Source organism: Microcaecilia unicolor, unplaced genomic scaffold (assembly GCF_901765095.1).
Source record: "Microcaecilia unicolor unplaced genomic scaffold, aMicUni1.1, whole genome shotgun sequence".
NCBI lineage: Eukaryota > Metazoa > Chordata > Amphibia > Gymnophiona > Siphonopidae > Microcaecilia > Microcaecilia unicolor.
In genome coordinates this window covers 16,955-34,588 of record NW_021963618.1, presented here as the reverse complement: position 1 = coordinate 34,588, position 17,634 = coordinate 16,955, and the positions used below count along the sequence as shown (strand labels likewise).

Below are 17,634 nucleotides of genomic sequence, written 5' to 3'. Positions count from 1 at the left end.
TTCGTTACATTTGTACCCCACATTTTCCCACCTCTTTGCAGGTTCAATGTGGCTTACATAGTGCCGGAGAGCAGTTGTTGTGTCAATGAGATCAGACAGTTACGTTGGATCTGTGGGGTATGCCTTTTTAAACAAGTGGGTCTTAAGTGTCTTTCTGAAGTGTAGATGGTCGTATATGGTTTTCAAGTTTTTTGGTAGTGCGTTCCATAGTTGTGTGCTGATGTAGGAAAAACTGGATGCGTAAGTTGATTTGTGTTTGAGTCCTTTGCAGCTTGGGTAGTGTAGATTTCGGTACGTTTGTGCAGATACGAGTGAGTTTCTGGCTGGTAGGTCGAACAGGTCTGTCATGTAGTCCGGTGCTTCACCGTATATGATTTTGTGGACCATAGTACAGATTTTGAAAGGCAATGCACTCTTTGATTGGAAGCCAATGTAGTTTTTCGCGAAGGGGTTTAGCACTTTCAAATCATGTTATTCCGAAGATGAGTCTTGTAGCCGTGTTTTGTGCGGTCTGAAGTTTCTTTAGGATTTGTTCTTTGCATCCTGCGTATATTGCATTGCAGTAATCTGCATGGCTCATTACCATCGATTGTATTAGGTTGTGGAATGTTTCCCTCGGGAAGTATTGTTTCACGCTTTTGAGTTCCCACATTGAGTAGAACATTTTATTAGTTGCGGATTTTGCTTGGCTTTCAAGTGTGATGTTGCAGTCGAGTATAACGCCAAGGATTTTCAGGCTGTCTGAGATAGGGAGGGTGTGGTCTGGGGTGCTGATGGTTGCGGGTATGTCCGTGATGTACTAAGATGATAGGATAAGACAGTGAGTTTTTTTCTTTGTTAAGTTTTAGTTGGAATGCATTTGCTCAAGAGTCCATGGTGTTCAAGCCAGTCTTTATTTCGTTAGCAATTTCTGTCAGTGTGGATCTGTAAGGGATGTATATGGTGACATCGTCTGCATAGATGAAAGGGTTTAGACCTTGGTTAGATAAGCCCTTGGCTAGTGGGGTCATCAGTAGGTTGAAGAGGATCGGGGATAATGGAGAGCCTTGTGGTACACCACAATCTGCTTTCCACGGTGATGATATGTTTGATTTTGACGTTACCTGATATGTTCTTGTAGTTAGGAAGCCCTTGATCCAGTTAAGTATGTTGCCAGCAATCCCGAATTTGTCAAATAATCTTATTAAAATGTTATGGTTTACCATGTCGAATACACTAGACCTGTCGAACTGTAGGAGGAGGATGTTGTTTCCTTTTGCTATTTCCTGTTTGAATTTGGCTAGTAGGGTGAGTAGGACTGTTTCTGTGCTGTGTAACAGTCGAAAGCCAGGCTGTCATTTGTGTAATATTGAGAATTTGTTTATGTAGTCTGTTAGTTGTTTGGCTACCATGCTTTCCATCAGTTTGACTGGCAGCGGGATGGATGCTACTGGTTGGTAGTTGGTGATATCATTTGCTTTTTCATGGTATCCTTCGGCATCAGGGTGAGTAGATTATTGCTCTTTTCTTTCGGGACGAGACCTTGCTGAAGCATATAGTTTAGGTGAGACGTGAGATCTATTATGAATCGGTCAGGGGCTGATTTCAATAGGTAGTTGGGACATGTATCTAAGTTTCCAGTGAGTGTTGGCGAACCTCCTGAGCGCCTGTGTTATAGTATCGACAGTAAGGGGGGCGAAGTTTAGCCAGGTGCAGTCTGCCAGGTATTCTCTATTTGTTGGGTCCAGCATGTCTAGGAAGTTTTCGATGTTTGTGGTGCCTTGGGGAAGCGTGTTGTGTAAGTTTACAATTCTTTTGTTGAAGTACTTGGCAAGATTGTTTGCAGTTGGGGTGTCTATGTTTGATGGAGTGACCCGGTTAGTATCTAGGAGTTTATTCACTAGTTGATAAAGTTTCTTTGTGTCTTTGTAGTCTGTTCCAATTTTAGTTTTATAGTATGATCTTTTGGACTGTTTTATTGCGTATTTGTATTTTCGTTGTGATTGTTTCCATATGTTGAGCGTGTGTTCATCTTTTGTTTTTTTCCATGTTCGTTCTTGTTGCCTGGTTTGCGTTTTTAGCTTTTTCAGTTTATCATTGAACCATGGTATCGAGCTGTGCTTTCGTGACATTCTTGTTCATAAAGGTGATATTTCATCCAGTATGCATTTGCATCTTTTATCCCATTCTTGGAGGTAGTCAGTGGATTCAGTTTATGCTGTCCATCCATTGTTATATAACAGTTGCCAGAATGTTTTTGTGTCTACATGGCCTCTGGATGTATATGTCGTGTGTCCCTGTGTTAGGTGTCTTCTTACGCCAGTGTACTGATAGGTTTAGTTTATAATGATCAGACCAGGGTGTTGCTGTCCATTTAATGTCTTATTGTTATGTACTTGGGGAGTAGAAATTCACAGGAGTTGTATGTGCTATGGAATGAGAGACTGATACTTTGAGGTGAAGGTGTCTGAGGATCTCAAGGTAGTGAACTATTGTGACAAGGCAGTAAATGCTAGGTTGAATCCTTTTCTACCTAAATTGTTTTGAATATCAAGCCCAATACAGCTAATAAACAGCAAGAGAACCAACAAGCAGATGACAATTTGGGAGAATAATGATTTAGCAGTTTGTAGCAGCCACAGTTACAAAAATATTTTTTGGGGGAAATAAGATATATAGCTCTTGAAAGATAGCTCATTGTCCAATATGATGCCTAAGATCTTCATAGTAGATACCATTATGACTGAAGAGCTGGAGATGTATAACAGAGTAATCAGACTTTGTGGCTGTTTCCTATAGAACAACATACCTCTTTGTTTTCTCTGGATTAAGCTTTATTTTATGAGGCATACCAATCTGCAATCAAAGTGAGCTTAGAGTTTAATGTTGCAATTTTGTGTGTTAATGTTTATTAGATATATCACCTTTCTGTGGCACAACCAAAACAGTTTACATATTTCATGGATCTTGAGGATCTTGACAACGCTTGACCTGAATATCGTCAGCATAAGCGAATGGTGAAAGTTCCAGATTCTGAATGAGTGCTAACAATGGGGCCATGAAAATATTAGACAGGACTGGTGCCAGAAGAAAATTTTGAAAGACTCCACAGATAAAGGAATAAGTTTCTGACCAATAGGAATTACATAGTCTTGCGAAATACCCATCAATAAGATTGGTTTACTTTCTACGTACAACTGTACAAGTAATACAAAGTTCATGAAGCCTGTCCAAGAGAAAAAGGTGATCCACTAGGCTGAAAGCCACAGACAGATCTAGTGAAAGCAAAAGAACCAATTGACCTTGATCAAGATGAGTCAGGATATAAGTGAAAAGACTTAGAAGAGCAGTTTCAGTGTTACAGGAGTTCTATAAGCCCATCTGATGTGGATGAAGTACATTAGTCTGATCTAAGAAATTGTGAAGTTCCTCAGCTGCAAGATGTTCCAAAGTTTTAGAAATGAGTAGAATATTGGCTAAAGGGCTGTAAATTTAAGACTACTATATCATTAATAGATGTGTTGATGTGTTTGAGATGGAGAAAAAGGATAGCATTCCAAAAGTAAGAAAGACTGAATATTTCTCAGAATGAACAGTGAAAGAGCACTGTCTGGTGAAAACACTGAGAAACAACTGCATTTATTTATTACAAAATGCAGATGATTGAGAAAAGATGCTGTTTGCCAATGGTAACAAGATACTGAAATTTCCCAAAACAATTTGGAAGAAATAAATGCAAAACTTGATGAAGTGATCAGATCTACTACGGCTCCTGCAAACAGGTTGGGTACTACCACAGTGGTGGGTCATCTCCAGGCTCTCTCTGGAGAAGGGTAAACTCCAGTCCATCAGAAATCTATTACAGAAAGTAGTAGTTCTATTTACTGATTCATTAGCCCCTTTCTTCTAGGCAGGCTGTAGGGATGGAAGGGGGATGGAGCAGTTCTCTGGAACCGAGGACTGAGATTCAGCTGAGGACAGAGTGGGGAAAGAAAATGAAGAACTAGAAAGAGACCTGAGAGTGACTTATGGTATGGAGAAGTAGATGCTGAAAAGGAAGGGATGAAATGGGAGGGAGAAAATGTGTGGGTTTTGTCATATCAGAAGGGTGAATGTTTGTGGATAATGGCGTAAAAAGGAATGAATATTGGTTGAAGAGGGGATGGCTCAAAAGGAGGTGACAATTTTGGGTGTTAAATGAATTGTCACAGGGGAAGAGGGATGTGTTATTCCAAAAGACTGTATGGGTGTATATGTGTTTGTGTGTTGTTAGGAGGAAGGGGCATTGGCTGTTCCAGGCTGTGTCTGTGATTTTGCACATAAGAGATGAACAGGATATTAGTTACCTAAAGAGTTTGCTCAAAGGTATTCTTTGTTCAGTTGTAATGACACTGTTCATTGTTGTAATATCTACATCTGTGTGTTTCTATGGGTGATGAAATACTGTTCTATTTAATATTTTGTGTAAAAAAGGACAATTGCTTTTGCATAATTTTCAAGTTTTTGTTGCATACAGCAGTGATTTGAAAAAAAGATTTTTCTATGCCCCCCCCCCCCAGTCTCCCCTATTATTGCATGTATGTCACACTGAATGGTTTCTGATCTTTAAACAAAATGCAATATTAGACAAAGGAAACTGGAGTATATACATAACACAGTATTTGAAATAGTATTTCATTTATTTAAGGAACAATGTTATCCAACACCCATTTCACCCATGTGAAAAAGTAACTGACCCCTTAATCAACCAACTGATAAATAGATTCAGCTGATTGAACACAGCCAGACTTCACTGATCTCAAGTGGGCTACCAATGCAGCCATGTCTCTGACATTATGAACCGTGACATGATCCTCCAGAGTCTGCCCAGCCAGGGCATAAAGAAAGGAGATGCAACGGGATAGCCAACTGGACAAAGTGCATTTACCAATGGCTGCCCTCATCCTGTTTGGGTTGAAAGAAACAAAAAAACTGGGTGGACTGTCTAACCTGCAACAAATAGAAGGCTACGGCTCGTTTGCAGTCCAAGGTGTGCAGTGCACTTTTGCCAGAATGGACATGACGTTTTAAGAAATATGCTGGAGGAACAACTGATTAAGTTGAAAATCCGACATCACCTTCAGGAGGAACTTAGGATGCATGTGGAAAATCACTCTCTTGTGATTAAACTTTACGCAAGATGGATCCACCACTTGGGTCTGAACCTTGCTGACCCTGCATGTGGATATGATCACCACCAAGAACAAAACCTAAGTCAAGTACTTCAGGCGGCTCAACAGGAGATTTCACCAGCTGGTTGAGGATGACTGAGGGTCCCAAAACATAGTAGGAGATTTGAGAGGAGGTTTTGTGAAAAGCAAACCTCTCATAAATCGAACTAGAAGCTGTACAGAGATGGGCTTCCCTTCCAAATGGTGATGGTAAGCATCAACTGAACTGAGTGAACCCTTATTCAAGTAGTTTTTGTATAGGGCAGAAAAAAGGATCTAAGGCCTGGCCCTTTCACCAGACAGCAAACCTCCTCCATTTAAAGTTATATGGCCTCTTAATGGAACATTTCCTGGAAGCAAGGAAAACTTGGGAGACACCTTCATGCAGCTGAAGGGTTGCTAACTCTATACTCTCAACATCCATGCCATGAAGGCGAGGAAGTGAAGGTTGGGATACAAGACAGATCCCTGATTCTAAGTGACGATAGGCAGAACAGTCCAGTCTCCATAGAGGCTAACTCCAGAAGTAGAGGGAACTATATGTGTCTCGGTCAGTAAGGTCCTCGCCAAAAAGAGTAGTGAGACCGGCAGGGCTCTTCCAAGAACAACAAGGAGATAATAAATTAGATGAGAATACTTTAGTGTGTAAAACCCGACATGGCACCGTGTTTCAGCAAAGTGCCTGCTTCAGGGGTCTATAATAAATAATATAAATATGTAAATAAAAAATGTATAATAAATAATAAATCAAAAATTCCATACACACAAAAAATGACAAAATGATATATATAAATGCTGCACTGACTAACAAAAAGTGCACAAAAACATGCACTGCAGTGCAGAAAGGAAAAAGGCCTCAAAGAGCTCCTAGGTATTTAATAATCCAATGGAGCTGAAACAGATCTTTATGATCTTCTCTTCATCATCGGCCAAAAAACCTTTCGTGGTACCATGAACCTTCACTTCTTATAGTGATAAGCTGTGGTGTAAATAATACAGTGACCTGTACGTTTTTCTTTACTAGCCTTGGTATAGGTTGACCACTACTCAAAAGCACTTGTTATAAACAATCGCACTTATCTTTAGAGGTGGTGCACACAATGGACTTTGTTGCCCGTTCAAAAGCCAGAGGCCATAGGAGGAGTGTTGCTAAAATCATGATCTTTCCTGATGTGGCCAGAGCTACACAGCTCAGACGAAAAGCCATTTTGGCTTTGAATCCTAGAGTTGCGGCTCAGGAAGCCATTTTTTTTCATAAATTTCCATTTAAGTATTTACTTTCTTTTCAGAATAAAGATTATATTTTTTGGGATCCACTTCAGTTAGAACAATTTCTTAAAGGTCATGGGAAATAAAAATTTGAATGGGTATACATTTAAATGAGACATTACTTTCAGTATTAGGGTTACCCTATTTGGTTTTCCTGTTAATTTTGGGCTGCACTTTGATTAAAATTTGTAATTGCAATTAATCATGTGATTAAAGGTATGTTATTTATTTTTTTTCCCCACTGCAGTTCCTTGTGACTCTGGGCAATGGAGGGTTAAGTGCCTTGCTCTGAGTCACAAGGCATTGCAGTAGGGAAAACAAAACAAAAAAAAAAAACATACCCTTATTCGTGTGATTAATCGTGATTACATTTTTTATCAAAATGCAGCTCTAATTTTACTATGAATTACTAATAGGCAGATTTCCATTAATATCAACTTTCTGCTAAACGGTGATAATATAACTTTTTATAAACAATGCCAAAAATAATGTGTGCCTTTCTCTATAAGAAATAGGTATGAAAATATATGTTGATATGTAAATCATCAGCTATAAGGCACTTACGCTATCGCAGTTTATAGTTCAATTTACTTGCTATACTACAAATAAACACATCTAAGAGGTTTACGATCGTAAAAGTAATAAGGGAACAGGAAAAAAAGGTGTTATAAAGCACAGGGAAACCTATAATACAATTTTCATGTTATAAAGGAAAGGGATGAAAAGGGAAAAATCTAAAAAAGCAACTAAGTTTCCTGACTGGAGTAGCTAAACAGCCAAGTAGTGCTTTCTCCAGTAAAGGAAGCAAGAACTAGCAACCAGTGCAGTCTTTTCTGTTAAGTAGGTTGCCATAAATGTTAGTATACTCCTCATGACAAGATTACATCAACAATAAGAAGAACGTTGGCATACTGACAATGTATTCTACTCATGTGTACCCTTTTTGTTATATGACATTTCAATTTCTAAATCACTGTCCAACAACTCCAACATATCTTTGGTAATCTTTTAGTGGGGATGTATGTATGTGTGTGTCATATATATATATATATATATATAAAAGGCACCTCCAACGCTCTAATTGAAGCCTCCAGCCGGAAACGTAAGGTGGCATAGATATCCGGTTTAGCAAGTACACAAAGGAAACAAGCTGAGGGAGATAATTGTTTTCTCAGGCACCTGGAGTGGTTGCCCTGGGTGATTTAACAAGGTCAGCTGGGGTCAAGACCTTCTTGCAAGTAAAGCAATTAACTCTGCCCTGAACTCTGCCCTGGGTGATTAACAAGGTCAGCTGGGGTCACAGCTCCTTGCAACTAAAACAATTAACTCCTCCCAGACTCTTAGGAGCTTGCCTTTACTCAGCCAGGCTGCAGTCATTGCCATACACTCTAAACCAAACAAACCTAGCAGCTGCTGCTCCACATTGTCATTTTTAAATTGTTGCTCCATCAGAAACAAGTCTACAGCTGTTTCAAATGGGAGGGAAGGTGGCCCTGGAACTGGGAGGGTGGGGGGACCCTGAAACTCGGACGGACCCTGGGACTGGGAGGAGGGATGACCCTGGAACTTGGACGGACCCTGGGACTGGGAGGGGGGATGACCCTGGAACTCGGAGGGAGGGAGGGGGACCCTGCAACTGGGAGGGAGGAGGGAGTGATGGGCCCCTGGCACACACTCTGATTCTCATTCCCTCTCTCTCACACACAGTCAATGTCACACACAGTCTCTCAAACATACACACTCCGAGGAAAACCTTGCTAGCACCCGTTTCAGTTGTCAGAAATGGGCCTTTTTTACTAGTATATATATATTCCACATACACACACCTTAAGTGTGGGGTTTGTTTGTTTTTTCTTTAGGTAAATGAATGCCAAAAAAAAAAAACAATAGACTGAACACACAATGATTCTAAGGAAAATATTGAAGAATGTCCTTTATAATGCCTACCATATGTCTTTTACCAAATTTGGCAATGTAAACTGGGAAAGTCATTTTCCTAAGAAAGAATGTATTAAATCACTGAAGCTGCTGGTGACAGGTGTTGACAAATCAAAAACTAAAGCGATATTATTGTCTCACAATGTGACAGTATCACCTGATTTTAATGTCTTTTCTTCCTGGGATGAAGCACTGGGAGAATCTTTTGGTAACTTTTCATTTTTTTCCTCTGATGATCGACAAGGTGATACAGTCATGTTTGTTATTTTTCGAACCGGTACTAGGTGCAACTTTTTATTCTCCGATTCTTTATTTTCTTGCACAACTTTTCCTTTACTAGAATCCTGAAATATTAATATGAGTAATAGTTGTGTAAATACTGTAAGTTAGTTTGATAAACTTCACAGTTTATCTTTAAAACAATAGCTATAAAACATACACCCAATAAACACAGCAAATGTGATGTGAGATTTTGTGAAAAAGATAGTACCAAATCACCAAACACCCCAGCAATCTTCAAGAATATGCTGTATTTTCCCTTTCACCGACACATTTGATTTCCAGGATAACAGAACAGAAATATGATCTAAAACAGTTTCTACTGACTTCTGCTGCAGTGAATGGAGAAAGTAGATCTTACCTGTTAATTTTCTTTCTTTTACTTGCACAGCAGACAAGTCCGAGACTTGTGGTTTGTGTCCATCTACCAGAAGGTGAAGACAGTACAGAAATGTGCTGTGCTTTAACAGAACCCTGTGCAGCTCAGACAATTCAATATTAGATAAAGCAGTGGTAAACAATTGCTTAACTAATGTGGAATATAATGCTGAAGTAAAGCAAAAACATTTGTTCAACAAGAAAAACAGGAAGTTAGCAAAAATAAAAACTCAAGTGTAGAAGGTATTCAAGCAGGGTCTGTGTAGGACAAGTAAGAGGATCTAGTTCCCTGCTCTCACATCAGATGGCAAACCTCCTCCATTTAAAAGAGTAACACCTCTTAGTGGAGTCTTTCCTGGAAGCCAGCAAGACCTGGGGACACCCTCTGAAAGACCCAAGGAAGCGAATCTAGGCTCTCAACATCAAAGCTGTGATAGCCAGAGACTCGAGGTTAGGATGTAGAAGTGACCCCTCGTTCTGAGTGATGAGGGTCGGAAAACATTCCAATCTTCACAGTTCTTCGGAGGATAATTCCAGAAGAGGAGGGTACCAAATCTGCCGCATCCAATATGGCATGATCAGAAAGAGAAGATACATACTTGTAGCAGGTATTCTCCGAGGACAGCAGGCTGATTGTTCTCACTGATGGGTGACGCCCACGGCAGCCCTGAGGTCCGGAAATCTTCCTAGCAACAAAAGTTTGCTAGAGCCTTCGGTCACGCGTGGATGCACGCACCGCGCATGCGCGGCCATCTTCCCGCCCATCACGCGGGGACATCAGATCAAAAAGCAAAGATGAAGAGAAGGAACAACTCCAAAGGGGAGGAGGGAGGGTTTGTGAGAACAATCAGCCTGCTGTCCTCGGAGAATACCTGCTACAGGTATGTATCTTCGCTTTCTTCGAGGACAAGCAGGCTGCTTGTTCTCACTGATGGGGTATCCCTAGCTCTCAGGCTCACTCAAAACAACAAAGAAAGGTCAATTGGGCCTCGCAACGGCGAGGACAGAACAAGGATTGACCTACAAAGAAAACAACTAAGAGAGTGCAGCCTGGAACAGAACAAAATTGGGCCTAAGGGGGTGGAGTTGGATCCTAAACCCCAAACAGATTCTGCAGCACCGACTGCCCAAACCGACTGTTGCGTCGGCTATCCTGCTGAAGGCAGTAGTGAGATGTAAATGTGTGGACAGAAGATCACGTCGCAGCCTTGCAAATCTCTTCAATAGTGGCCGACTTCAAGTGGGCCACTGACGCTGCGCCATGGCTCTAACACTATGAACCGTGACATGACCCTCAAGATTCAGCCCAGCATGGGCATAAGTGAAGGAAATGCAATCTGCTAGTCAATTGGAAATGGTGCGTTTCCCGACAGAGACTCCCCTCCTGTTGGGATCAAATGATATAAACATTTGGGCGGACTCTCTGAATGGGCTTGTCCGCTCCAGATAGAAGGCCAATGCTCTCTTGCAGTCCAATGTGTGCAACTGCCGTTCAGCAGGGTGGGTATGAGGTCGGGGAAAAAATGTTGGCAAGACAATTGACTGGTTCAGATGGAACTCCTACACCACCTTCGGCAAGAACTTAGGGTGAGTGCGGAGGACTACTCTGTTATGATGAAATTTAGTATAAGGAGCATGGGCTACCAAGGCTTGAAGCTCACTGACTCTACGAGCTGAAGTAACTGCCACCAAGAAAATGACCTTCCAGGTTAAGTACTTCAGATGGCAGGAATTCAGTGGCTCAAAAGGAGGCCTCATCAGCTGGGTGAGAACGACGTTGAGATCCCATGACACTGTTGGAGGTTTGACAGAGGACTTTCACAAAAGCAAACCTCTCATGAAGCGAACAACTAAAGGCTGTGCAGAGATAGGCTGACCTTCTACACGTTGATGGTAAGCGCTGATTGCACTAAGATGAACCCTTACGGAGTTGGTTTTGAGACCAGACTCTGATAAGTGTAGAAGGTATTCAAGCAGGGTCTGTGTAGGACAAGAGCGAGGATCTAGGGCCTTGCTGTCACACCATACAGCAAACCTCCTCCATTTAAAAGAATAACACCGCTTCGTGGAATCTTTCCTGGAAGCAAGCAAAACCCGGGAGACACCCTCAGAGAGACCCAAGGAAGTGAATTCTACACTCTCAACATCCAGGCCACGAGAGCCAGAGACTGGAGGTTGGGATGCAGAAGCGACCCCTAGTTCCGAGGGTCAGAAAACACTCCAATCTCCACGGTTCTTCGGAAGATAATTCCAGAAGAAGAGGGAACCAAACCTGACGGGGCCAGAAGGGCGCAATCAGAATCATGGTTTCTCGGTCTTGCTTGAGTTTCAGCAGTCTTCCCCACCAGAGGTATGGGAGGATACGCATACAGAAGGCCCTTCCCCCAATGCGGGAGAAAAGCATCTGACGCTAGCCTGTCGTGGGCCTGAAGTCTGGAACAGAACTGAGGGACCTTGTGATTGAGCTGAGTGGCAAAAAGATCCACCAAGGGGGTGCCCCACGCTTGGAAGATCTTGCGCACCTCACGCGAGCTGAGCGACCACTCGTGAGGTTGCATAATCCTGCTCAATCTGTCGGCCAGACTGTTTACGCCTGCCAGATACATGGCCTGGAGAAACATGCCGTGACGGCGAGCCCAAAGCCACATCTGGACGGCTTCCTGACACAGGGGGCGAGATCCGATGCCCCCCTGCTTGTTGACGTAGTACATGGCAACCTGGTTGTCTGTCTGAATTTGAATCATTTGGTTGGACAACTGATCTCTGAAAGCCTTTAGAGTGTTCCAGATCGCTCGCAACTCCAGGAGATTGAAGACCTGCTTCCTGGAGGGACCAAACTCCCTGAGTGTGAAGCCCATCCACATGCAATCCCCACCCCAGGAGATATGCGTCCGTAGTCAGCACTTTTTGTGGCTGAGGAATTTGGAAGGGACGTCCCAAGGCCAAATTGGATCGAATGGTCCACCATCGAAGAGAGTTGTGAAACCCGGTGGACAATTGGATCACATCTTCTAGATTCCCGGTAGCTTGGTATCACTGGGAAGCTGTGGTCCACTGAGCTGATCTCATATGACGGCGGGCCATGGGAGTCACGTGAACTGTGGAGGCCATGTGACCTAACAGTCTCAACATCTGCCAAGCTGTGATCTGCTGAGACGCTCTGACCATGGAAACAACAGACAGAAGGTTGTCCGCTCTCGTGTCCGGAAGAAAGGCATGAGCCGTCGTTGAATCCAGCAGAGCCCCTATGAATTCTAGTTTTTGAACTGGAAGGAGATGGGAGTTTGGGTAATTTAAAACAAACCCTAGTAGCTCCAGAAGCTGAATAGTCATCTGCATGGACTGTAGAGCTCCTGCCTCTGAGGTGCTCTTCACCAGCCAATCGTTGAGATAAGGGAACACATGCACCCCCAGTCTGAGTAGCGGCGTAACAACGCTGCGACCACCGCCAGGCACTTTGTAAAGACCCAAGGTGCCGAGCCCAGACCAAAAGGCAGCACACAATACTGGAAGTTCTGCGTTCCGAGACGGAACCAAAGATACTTCCTGTGGGCTGGAAGTATCGGGATGTGAGTGTAAGCATCCTTTAAATCCAGTGAGCATAGCCAATCGTCTTTCTGAATCATGGGAAGAAGAGTGCCCAAGGAAAGCATCTTCAACTTTTCTCGGACCAGGAATTTGTTCAGGGTCCTTAGGTCTAGGATGGGACGCATCCCCCGTTTTCTTTTGCACAAGGAAGTACCTGGAATAGAATCCCAACCTCTCTTGCCCAGGTGGAACAGGCTCAACCGCATTGGCGCCGGGAATCCTCGATGTCATGGACGGAAAAATAGCGGCGGCGAAGTCAAAGTCGGCGATGGTGCCAAAAATAAAGCACAAAAAGGGAGAAAACCCGAATGGGCGGCCAAAGAAGGCCGCAACGGCAGGGAAACGAAACTTAATCCAGCCAACACTAAAAGTCTAAGGAAAAACTTTTTTTTTTTTTTAATAACAGCTCAAAGGAGCCTACAGAAAAGAAAGAAAAAACACGTGAAAGCGCACAAAAAAACGAAAGCTTTCTCAGGATGGGCTGAGAGGGGAAAAAACACAGTCTCTCTCAACCGCGGACAAAAAGAAACTGATGTCCCCGCGCGATGGGCGGGAAGATGGCCGCGCTTGCGTGGTGTGCGCGCGCCCGCACGCAACCGAAGGCTCTAGCAAACTTTTGTTGATAGGAAGATTTTCGGACCTCAGGGCTGCCGTGGGTGTCACCCATCAGTGAGAACAAGCAACCTGCTTGTCCTCAGAGAATCATGGTTCCACGGTCTTGCTTGAGTTTCAACAAAGTTTTCCCTCTAGAAGTATGGAAGGATAAGCATACAGAAGACCCGTCCCTCAACTGAGAAGGAAGGCATCTGACACTAACATGCTGTGGACCTGACGCCTGGAACACAACTGAGGAACTTTGTGGTTGATCTGAATGGCAAAAAGATCCACCGAGGAGGTGCCCCAACGCTCGGAAGATCTTGCGGGCCATGCCCATGTGAAGAGACCACTCGTGTGGTTGCATTATCCTGCTCAGTCTGTCGGCCTGGGTGTTGTTTGTGCCCGCCAGATAAGTGGCTCGAAGAAACATGCCATGCAGGCGAGCCCAATGCCACATCTGGATAGCCTACTGACAGAGAATGTAATCCAGTGCCCCCCTGCTTTTGATGTAATACATTGCAACCTGTCTGCTGGAACAAGAATAATTTGATGTGACAGCTGATCTCTGAAAGCCTTTAAAGCATTCCAGACTGATCGAAGCTCCAGGAGGTTGATCTGAAGATTAGTTTCCTGGAGGGACCAATTTCCTTGAGTGTGAAGCTCATCTACGTGAGCTCCCCATCCCAGGAGACAGGCATCTGTCGTCAGCATCTTTTGTGGCAGAGGAATTTGGAATAGAAGCAACACAATCAAATTAGATCAAATGGTCTACCACTGAAGCCAACGAGCAAGCTCTGGGGACACTTGGATAACATCCTCCAGATTCCCCATGGCTTGATACCACTGAGAAGCCAAGGTTCACTGAGCTGGTATTATGTGAAGATGCTTCATGAGTGTAACATACACTGCGGAAGCCATGTGGCCCAGCAATCTCAACATCTGTCTAGCTGTGACCTGCCAAGAGGCTCGAACCTTGGACGCCAGCAAGACAAGATTGTCTGCTCTGGCTTCCGGGAGGTAGGCTTGAACTTCTGTGTGTTGAACAGGGCTCCTATGAACTCCAATCGCTGGACAGGGAACAGATGGGACTTGGGGTAGTTTAAAATGAACCCTAGTAGTTACAGCACACAAATAGTCATCTACATGCACTCCCGAGCACTGTCCTCTGAGCTGCTCTTCACCAGCCGATCATAGTAACATAGTAAATGATGGCAGATAAAGACCTGTACAGTCCATCCAGTCTGCCCAACAAGATCGTTGAGATATGGGAACACATGGACTCCCAGTCTCAGTAACGATGCTGCAACTACCGCTAAACACTTGGTGAAAACCCTGGGAGCTGACACGAGGCCATAAGGCAATACACCAGTTACCACAACCAACACAGACACCCCATCAGCAGACAACCTCGCCAAATACTTCAACGAGAAAATCATAAAGCTTCGAACCACGCTTCCACCCAACACCACCGACCACAAAAAATTCTTTGAATGCCTAGACCCAATCCCCGATGAATATCCAGCAGACCGTATTTGGACAAACTTCGCTCCACTTACCAATAAAATCGTTGCCCAAGCTATCAACAGGTTTGCCAAACCCCACTGTAAACTAGACATATGTCCCAACAACCTAACAAAATCCGCCCCCCAACGCTTCATAACAGACCTCACGTGACACTTAAACTACATGCTACAACATGAAATATTCCCTGAGAATAAAGGAAACATACTACTGACCCCAATACCTAAGGACTCAAAGAAAAAATGCAAACGACATCACCAACTACCGCCCGGTGGCATCCATACCTCTGATAGTTAAACTAATGGAAAGCATGGTCACCAAACAACTTACCGATTACTTAAGCAAATTCGCAATACTTCATGAATCACAATCTGGATTCCGAGCCAACCACAGCACTGAAACAGTACTAATCACTCTCTTAACAAAATTCAAACAAGCAATTGCTACTGGTAATAATATACTCCTCCTACAATTCGACATGTCCAGCGCGTTCGACATGGTAAACCACAAAATACTTACTGAACATACTAGAATACTTCTGGATCGGTGGAAGCATACTAAGCTGGATCAACGGCTTCCTAACCACAAGAACATACCAAGTGACCTCAAACTTGAAAACGTCATCACCATGGAAACCAGAATGTGGAGTACCACAAGGATCACCGCTGTCACCGACCCTTTTCAACTTAATGATGACACCCCTAGCCAAATTGCTATCCAATCAAGGCCTTAATCCCTACATCCACGCAGACGATGTCACGATCTACATCCCATTCAAACACGATCTCACAGAAATCACAGATGAAATTAAACACAGTCTCCAAATCATGAATTCATGGGTGGATGCATTTCAATTAAAACAACGCAGAAAAAACACAATGCCTCATCCTCTCAACACAATACAACACGTACAAACCCACCACCATAAACACCCCAGAATACACCCTTCCTGTTTCAGAAACCCTGAAAATCCTCGGAGTCACAATTGACCAAAATCTCACTCTAGAAATCTAAACAAAAAGCACAACAAAGAAAATGTTCCATTCAATGTAGAAACTCAAAAGAGTAAAACCTTTCTTCACGAGGGAAACATTCCGCAGCCTGGTACAATCAATGGTACTAAGCCACCTAGATTACTGCAATGCAATCTACGCCGAATGCAAAGAACAAATCATTAAGAAACTCCAAACTGCGCAAAACACAGCAGCCAGACTCATTTTTTGAAAAAAACAAAATACGAAGCGCCAAACCCTTAAGAGAAAAATTACACTGGCTTCCAATTAAAGAACGCATTGCATTCAAAATCTGCACCCTGGTACACAAAATTATTCATGGCGAAGCTCCAATCTACATGACAGACCTCATAGACTTACCAACCAGGAACACAGAGGTCAGTACGAACATTCCTGAACCTTCACTACCCTAGATGCAGAGAACTAAAATATAAATCAACATATTCATCCAGCTTCTCATACATAAGCACGCAATTATGGAATGCACTACCAAACGCCATAAAATCAATGCATGACTTAAACTTCTGGAAACTACTAAAAACAAACCTGTTCAAAACGGAATACCACAATTGATCCATCCTAAATACCAGACAATGAAACTGATACTAGAACAAGACAAAATGAACTTTCAATACTTGACTACATCACCTACTTTGTCAATTACTGAACTTTAACGCAATACCACTTAACTTCTTAATTCCAGAAAAGAATCTGCAACACTTGACTGCTTAATTTACTTTATCATGTACGAATTTTACTACAATATCACTCTGTATTTCTTGATCCGCAATTGGCGATCACCATTACGGTACACTGTAAGCCACATTGAGCCTGCAAATAGGTGGAGAAAATGTGGGATACAAATACAACAAACAAATAAATAAATAAAATAAAATGTGTTACCAGTCAAAATCGAAGATACTTCTGGTGGGCAAGAAGTATTGGAGTATGAGTATATGCACCCCTTTAAGTCCAGAGAGCATACACAATCGTTTTTCTGAATCATAGGAAGAAGGGTGCCCATGAAACCATCCTGAACTTTTCTCAGAGTAGAAATTTGTTCAGAGCTCTTAGGTCTAGGATGGGACACAACCTCCCTGTCTTTTTCTGCACAAGGAAGTACCTGGAATAAAATCCCTGCCCTTCTTCCCCTGGTGGAACGTTGTTTGACAGTATGGGCCTCCAGAAGGGCGGAGAGTTCCTCTGTACATACCTGCCTGTACTGACAGCGGAATGAATGAGCTCTCGGTGGGCAATCTGTGGGTTTGGAATGCCAATTGAGAGTGTATCAGTAATATAGTAACATAGTAGATGACGGCAGAAAAAGACCTGCACGGTCCATCCAGTCTGCCCAACAAGACAACTCATATGTGCTATTTTTTGTGTATACCCTACTTTGATTTGTACCTGTGCTCTTCAGGGCACAGACTATATAAGTCTGCCCAGCACTATCCCCGCCTCCCAGCCACCGGCTCTGGCAAAGACCGTATAAGTCTGCCCAGCATTATCCCCGCCTCCCAACCACCAGCCCCGCCTCCCACCACCGGCTCTGGCACAGACCGTATAAGTCTGCCTAGCACTATCCTTGCCTCCCACCACCGACTCTGGCACAGACCATATAAGTCTGCCCAGCACCAGCTCTGGCACAGACCGTATAAGTCTACCCAGCACTATCCCCGCCTCCCGATCTCGACTAAGTTCCTGAGGATCCATTCCTTCTGAGCAGGATTCCTTTATGCTTATCCCACGCATGTTTGAACTCCGTCACCGCCTCCATCTCCACCACCTCCCGCGGGAGGGCATTCCAAGCATCCACTACTCTCTCCGTGAAAAAATACTTCCTGAGTCTGCCCCCCTTCAAT

The 17,634-nt window shown here is 43.4% G+C and overlaps 1 protein-coding gene across 1 annotated transcript in view; it reads right to left on the bottom strand.

Moving 5' to 3' along the window:
- LOC115459516 (PHD finger protein 3-like) overlaps positions 1-8,736 on the bottom strand; it is a gene marked incomplete at its 3' end in the record, with an annotated part of 33,323 nt that extends 24,587 nt beyond the window's left edge. Inside the window, exon 1 of the mRNA XM_030189331.1 lies at positions 8,554-8,736. Within this exon, the coding sequence (XP_030045191.1) occupies positions 8,554-8,653 (100 nt within the window). The remainder of the gene's footprint in view (positions 1-8,553) is intronic.
- Positions 8,737-17,634: the final 8,898 nt, after the last annotated feature.